This window comes from Kogia breviceps, chromosome 9 (genome assembly GCF_026419965.1).
Source record: "Kogia breviceps isolate mKogBre1 chromosome 9, mKogBre1 haplotype 1, whole genome shotgun sequence".
NCBI classification, from domain to species: domain Eukaryota; kingdom Metazoa; phylum Chordata; class Mammalia; order Artiodactyla; family Physeteridae; genus Kogia; species Kogia breviceps.
In genome coordinates, this window is record NC_081318.1 from 87,259,603 (window position 1) to 87,266,997 (window position 7,395).

The 7,395-nt window shown below is 44.8% G+C and overlaps 1 protein-coding gene across 1 annotated transcript in view; it reads right to left on the reverse strand.

The window, feature by feature from the left end:
- RSBN1L (round spermatid basic protein 1 like) overlaps positions 1–2,534 on the reverse strand; it is a 64,854-nt gene extending 62,320 nt beyond the window's left edge. The window contains exon 1 of the mRNA XM_059074956.2: positions 1,923–2,534. Within this exon, the coding sequence (XP_058930939.1) occupies positions 1,923–2,487 (565 nt within the window). The 5' untranslated portion in view covers positions 2,488–2,534. The remainder of the gene's footprint in view (positions 1–1,922) is intronic.
- Between the last annotated feature and the right edge of the window lie 4,861 nt (positions 2,535–7,395).

Genomic DNA, 7,395 nt, shown 5'->3' on the forward strand with positions numbered 1-7,395 from the left:
AAAATGTTCTTAGTTGAATAAAACAGAACCTCAATTCAGTTAAATCTGAACTTCAGAAGGATATGAGTACTTCCCAAATTAAGAGGTAAAGATTTTCACCATTAAATGCATCACCAAGACACTGAAAAGCAATCCTTCTCATTGATTTTTAGTTATTCCTCTAGAAAATAGCAGCATTTCCATAAAAAGAAAGAAAAGAAAATCTTACCATAGTGTCACTCTCTAGTCACTACTCAAAAAACCTACATAAATCATGGAATAAAAGCTATCATTGCTTATATTCAGGCTTAATAATGTAAGCTGTAGCCCTCAAAAGGAGGATTCTAAATGTACTTTAAAAGTCTAGAAAACTTTCTCTTTAACAGTCATTTCACTTTAAAAGCAATTTATGTGCTCCAGAGAATTGTTAAAGAATGCTTACTTATTCATTTTCAGCCATTCCAATACATCGACAATGTTATACCCATATTCACGTTCTCATTCAAAGAACTTAGAAGAGCAAATACACTGTTTACACATCACAAACTGATATTGAGCTGCAAATGCTGACTTCCAGGCACTTTCAAATTTTAAATGTAATTATTAAAACAAAATTGCTGTAAAATACTAATCACCTAAAATCCCAGACTAAAAGTAGTATAAATTCCATCCTCAAAACCACTTTCCTAGAAACAACACTCTCCAAAGCTGAGAGATCCTTTACCTTGTGCCAGAGTACCTGATGCCTATGCTTAGATGTCAAAGCTTCGCTACAGGCAATATCAAAAAAGTAACACTGCTGCTACATACTCATGCACAACATTTTAAAAAATTGGGAAAATATGCCATTCTAATTCAAACATACAGAGAATTTTTTATTCTCTAAGCTACCATTAGATCAGCAACGCTAAAACTGCTTGACATTTCATTTTTCCTAAAACAAACAAAAATACTTTCACAATACTGTGTATTAATGTACATTTATAATAAAGATCACTACGTGCTTTAAGCTTTTGATCACATAAAGATCTAATTTTCAACCAGTCTCCACGTTGTACCACTGTCAAAACTGTGTATCAAACATCTAAATAGGTAGGACCATCTATTTTATAGAAATACTTCCTGAAAATTATATGACTAGCCTACTTTTAAAAAGAAAACCGCGCAGTCGTGTCTGAAAAGAACGCTTAAGAATTTGCCTTTCTCTGATGGTAAAACATTTTGCAGCAAGTACTTGGTCTGGCAAAAAAACGTCAATGCTCCTGATTTTATCATTTGCTGCAGGAAAAAAAGAATATGGCTGAAAATTCTTTCTGAAGGGTGGTATATCCAAACAGGACCACTCACAACACTTGAGAATACGGAGCGGAGAGGAGGGTGGAGGGAGGGTACCTTATGAAACAGCACACTCCGGGCCCTGCACACTACCTCATTTCCCTAATAGGGATGAAAAGCTCAGGCCTCTAGTAGTTTCCAGCTGACGCCAATGCTCTCCACACCCCTTTTATTGACAGGATTTTCTGGCGTTGGAGCCTGTGTCACAAATACAAATTCCGTGATCACGTCTAAACGGTCTAATGATCAAGCATCTTCTACAGGACCAAACCCTTCGCGATCCCATTCCCTCCCGTCTCCCTCCGTAGCGAAACACACCTAGGCGGGTCCTCTACATCGAATTCTACAAATTCTGCCGCGCATTATCTAGGCAGAAACGATACAGAAAATAGATTTCTGCCATCCCCCTCGGTGCTACCGAAATTACAGGCTCCATTTCCTGTCCCCATGGGGACCGCAAAATCTCCGGCGGAGAACCGGGAGCCTCCCGCCCCCTGCAGGCTGGCGCAAGCGGCCCCCGCGCTCCCCCTGCCTGGGCCCCGCGGGCGCAAACGGGTGGCGGGGACCCGAGGCGCCCTCCCCTCCCCCCACCCGGCGCCGGCACCCACCTCTCGGCAGCGGCTTCATCTCCCCGTTCTCCTCGCGGGCTGCCCCGCCAGCCTCGCCCGCCCCGCCGAGGCCGTGCCTCCTCCTTTCCTTCTCTCGCTTCTCCTTGGGTCTGCGCGGCTTGGCGTTGGCGGAGGAGGCGGCGGCCGGCAGCAGGAGATGGTGAGGCTGAGCGTGCAGGAGCGTAGGAGGGACCAGCAGTTTGCGCGGCACCGGCTGGGACGAGGAAGCAGAGGCTGAGGAGGGGACGGCCGTGCCAGCGGAGAAAGAGAAATTGCTCCGAGCAGAGGACGGGGAGGGGGCAGCAGACAGAGCGGCGAAGCTCCAAGACCCAGGGCTACCATAGCTCTGAGGAGAAGGTGCCGCGGAAGACTGCAGCTGCCTGCTGTTGCCGCCGCTGCCTCCTTCTCCGTTCAGTCTCCGCGGCGTCTTCTTCTCCTCAGTCCGGATCTTCTTGGCGGACAGAGGACCTGGCGGGTCCCGGGAGGGGGGCTGCAGCTTGGAAAACGGTTCTTTCTCCGAGACGGCGGCGGGGGCGCAGTGCACTAGGCTCGGCGGTTCCGCCATTTTGCGCTCCTGTTGTATTTACTCTCCTCCGCTCCCAGGCGCGGGGCAGGGGCGGGCTCTCCTCAGGGGGCAGGGAAGGGGCGGAGCGGCCGGGCCCTCCATTGGGCGAACCACGCTGAGGGATATCTTAAGAACCAATCAAAAGCGCGAGTCTGGAGCCGAAGTTGTGGGGGGAATCGCCGAGCGTACCAGTTTTGGAGGTCACAGGTCCGCGGGGCGCGGCTAATGGCGGAGCAAGCGGTGAGGGGAGGGTCGTACAGTTGTCGTCAGCGTGAACGCGGGTGCCCAGGGAGTGTCTGAGAGAACCCCAACTCCAGACCCTAAAGTCGGCCCCAGCCCCGCGCTCGTCTCTGCCTCGTCGACTTTGTCTTATACCACTTTCCCTTCCTTTTTCCCTGGCGGAGGGGGGGGGGGTCCTTTTGGTCCCTCCCCTGCCTTTTCCCGCTCAGAAAGCTGAATTTCGCCGATTCTCAGCTCCAAGCAGAAAATTTTGCCGGAAATTAAATCCTTCCTTCTGTTAGGCAGTAGTCGATTGATGGGAGGAGCTAAAAGTCACTTGGTGTCCTGACAAGATGTGTTACTCTTTTGCTAAGATCGTCATCTCTAATGCTTTGAGGGAGATAACTTCTGCACACCTAGAACTTTCGGATTACTACCGAGCTTGAAGGTAAGACTCTCCTGGAGAAAATTTTTTTAAGCTCTTGTGTTTAGACCGTTAAAGATTTTAATTTATTATCATTATTATAACTCAGATTCGCTAAGAAAAATTCATTAGCGATATTTATAGATGTTTGAAAAGCAAGTTTTTTTTAAGTGTGTATTTTAGCGTTTAGTTAGCAGTCTGCGTGTTCGATGTTTTGTAAGCGCGTGCTTTGATTTGTAGCTTAGAAGATAAGGAATTTGAGGAGATGGGTTATAGTAATTGCAACCAAGTGAAGAGTACGATTATAATTTTACTGTGAGGTCTTACATGAGACCAAGAAGTCAAAGGAATAGATGGAAGAATAAAAGTAGTCAAATGAGGAGATGACCAGTCAGAGGATATTTTGAGTCCCAAAAGGTGCCTTAAGTTGCCTGTAACTTTGTGGAAAACAATTAAAAGTAACTTTCCAGAATTACCAGTTCTCGTGACCTCATGAAGTTGGAATTCTTTATTTTGTTTTCACCTTTGAGTGGTAAATGGGATTGGTTTTAAGAATATTTTGGAGTCAAAATTTAATATTGGTTTATAGACTTTTTTTTGAGGTGCGTCAAATTTTTTAAATAATGAAAACTATTCACTGTACTTTAATGCATAGCAATGAAAGCAAGTGTAAGCTGTGTAGTAGGAACTGACTGACAGTAGATGTCTTACTGAAAAGTGTGGACAGAGATTATGGGGCTGGAAATCATCTGCTACTAACTAGCTTTGTGACCTCACTCAGGGTGCCCTTTATCTGTCTGAACTTATGTTTTATTTATTAAGTGAGTATATTTGATTACATGATTACTAAGATCCCTTCTGCGCTGTAAACTTCGGCTGTATTTAAGAAGCTTTTCAAAATCACACTGAAATCATTACAATTAAAATAACTTCTTGGGGGGCTTCCCTGGTGACGCAGTGGTTGAGAGTCCGCCTGCCGATGCAGGGAGCGCGTGTTCGTGCCCCGGTCCGGGAGGATCCCACGTGCCGCGGAGCCGCTGGGCCCGTGAGCCATGGCCGCTGAGCCTGTGCGTCCGGAGCCTGTGCTGCGCAACGGGAGAGGCCACAGCAGTGAGAGGCCCGCGTACAGCAAAAAAGAAAATAATAATAATAATAATAACTTCTTAATTGTTTGCCCTCCAGATATGAGATTGTCTCTTATATACATAATATAGTGCCTGTAAATTTGCACCATTTATACCCTTATCTTCCCTGCAGAAGTCTGGAAAATCTGACTTCTTAAGGGCCCAGCTAAAGTGGAATCTCACCTGAATTCGTTACTAATTGCACTATATTCTTTTATACACTCTTATCAAGGCAGACCCTAAATTTATAGAGCCTGAGCAAGAGTGTGGTTATGGAGGTTCACAGACCGTGTGTCTAAATATTTAAGTTATAAATCAAGATAAAAAACTATTATTAAAAACATAGTCTACTCTCCTACCTTGGCAAACCTACTTAAATAACGGTCTGGAAAACCAGATTTAAATTTAGAATTCTTAGAAATCTAGAGTCCTCAGACTGACCTTGTTCTCTTCCCATTCCCAACTTCTTCACCCACCTCACCCAGCATGTCCAAGCTATGTCCACATCTTGAATGCCCTTCAAATAGTGATGTGTAATCAGCTGCTCCATCTGCCTGCAGATCTAGCCACTCTGAAAGAGGAGTGCAGGCTCAAGGGGCAGACATTGGCCCCTTGACCTCATGGACTTCTTGTCCTTTGCAGCAGGAGGAGGGTACTCAACTCAAGTCTAAGGGCAGTACTGTTACAAAACATGCTCAGTTATCTGTCTTTTCTCCCATGTAATCAGCCATTCCCTTACAACTAGGTCATACCTAACAACATTGAACTAGGAGAGAATTCCCACTACTGTCACCAGTTCCTACTGGCTTAATCTCTACAACCACTAAAACCATCCACTTCTCTCCATGTCCATTGTTGGTACCCTATTCCAAGTACCACCCCTCTCAGCTGGATAACTACAGTAACCTTTTTTCTGGTCTTATACTCCAGTTTTCTCCAGTCTGCCCACCATTCTACCCAGAATGCACTTTTCAAAAGATAAATCTGATCTTGTCACTTTCCTTGCTTCAGACCCATCAATGGCTTCCATTTCTCTTAGGATAAAGAGCAAAATCCTTAACTGACCAACAAAACCCATCATGATCTAGCCCCTTCTTCTTCTATCTCAAAATAAAAGGTCTTCAATTTCCAGAATGCACCATACTGTCTTACAATTTAGGAATATTATATATGTTGTTTCCTCTACCCGACTGCTTTTCTCTTTACCTGATGCTTATGTGATGATTTGGATAACGGGCACAAGGGAGGCAGATGCCATTAATACCTCCTACATTTCTAACCTGCGTGACTTGATGGATAGTGGGGCCATTCACTGAGCTAGGAAACACTGGAAGAGTGACAAGTTTGGGATGCTTTTTGATCTTGGACCTGATGAACATGAGGTACCTATGAGACATCACATCCTTTGGGTCTCAGCTCAAGCTAAGCCTCACTTCCTTGGAGAAGCCTTCTCTCCCTGTCAAGACTAGATTCCTAACTTGCTGGTTCCTTTTCTTCTCGTCCCCATTTCTTTTCGCTTGTTGTTGCTGTTGTTTACTCCCTTATTATCTCTCCCACCTCTTTTCATTCCTCCTCTAACAGCTAACAGCTCTATTGAAAACATACTACCCTGTACCCTGGTTCTCCATCTTCTTGGCTGACACCTGGCTGCCCTCTGAGGACACAGACTGTACTTTTTTTCTCTCTCTCTCTCATATGCTATTTTATTTTTTAAATTAATTTTTATTGGGGATTTGGGGATTCTTAGTGATATGTCATTGCTCTTTATCTGACTCTAAATACTTCTATGTGGTATTATGCATCGCAGTGTCTTCTGATTTATCAGAAATGCTGTCAGTTCCCAAGTCTTTCTCTCCTGCCTTGACCTTCCGCCTGATTCCTGACTCTTATCCATATGCCAAATGTATGTTGCCGCTTTTGTAGCCACTTACACCTCAGATTTTATACCATCCATTCTCATCCTCCCATGTATCAATTCTCCTGCATTTTTTATCCACCTTATCATTCAAGCTACAAGCCTGGGAGTCTTCTTTGACTTCTTTTTTTCTCTCACCCTCTGCATTATTCAGTCACTAACTCTAGCCATTTTCTCTTCTCCGTTCCCACTGCTGCCTCTTGCCTTCAGGCCTCAAGCCAGTTTGGATTTTGTCAATGATCCCTTCCTAACTGTAAGTCTTCCATCTTCTAAACTATCCTCCATGCTGCTTCCAAAATTATATTTCTAAAATATTAACCTGATTATGCCTCAGTCTCTTCATTAATTCCCTTTGGCATAAGGGATAAAAGTCACACTTTCCAGTGTAAATACAAGCCATTCTTGATATAACCCCAGCACTCCTTTCTCACTCTCCCACAGCTTTCCTCTGTTTCATCTCTTCTGAACTATGTGTAATTGCCAAAAGAATGGCACTCTTTGTCGCTCTGTGCGTACTGCCCGTCATACCCCTCCAGGATTGGGTTCAAGCATCTCCCTAGTCCTGTGCTTCCTGACCTGCCAAACCAGAGTTGATGGTTCCTTTGTGCCATCATCATTCTGCCTAGGAGCAGTTAACTCATTGGTCGCTGCTTCTAGCCTGAGAGCCTCCTTGAGAGCAGGGATGATGCATTATTTATATTTGTATGCATAGTATCTGGGACATGGTTAGAAAACAAATGTTGAAAAGAAGTATATAAAGAGCAGTTTGTGATCTTTATGATAAGATGAGGATCAGAGGTTACAATCAAATGGTCTTGATAGGTTAAAATATAATAAGGCAGGTTGACTCTAATGTAATAGGAAGTGGTGAGGACTGTGGAAACTGGGAATTATATGCCGTATCTACAAGGTACATTGCTGATTGTTCCTCTGTGGAAATGAAGCAGGCCTACTTGCCAAATATCTAGATTTTTTTTTTTTTTTTTTCTGTACGCGGGCCTCTCCCTGTTTTGGCCTCTCCCGTTGCGGAGCACAGGCTCCGGACGCGCAGGCTCAGCGGCCATGGCTCACAGGCCCAGCTGCTCCGCGGCATGTGGGATCCTCCCGGACTGGTGCACAAACCCGTGTCCCCTGCATCGGCAGGCGGACTCTCAACTACTGCACCACCAGGGAAGCCCTAGACTTTTTTAATGTGAGGTTTCCTAAGAAACTATGCAAGCCAGACA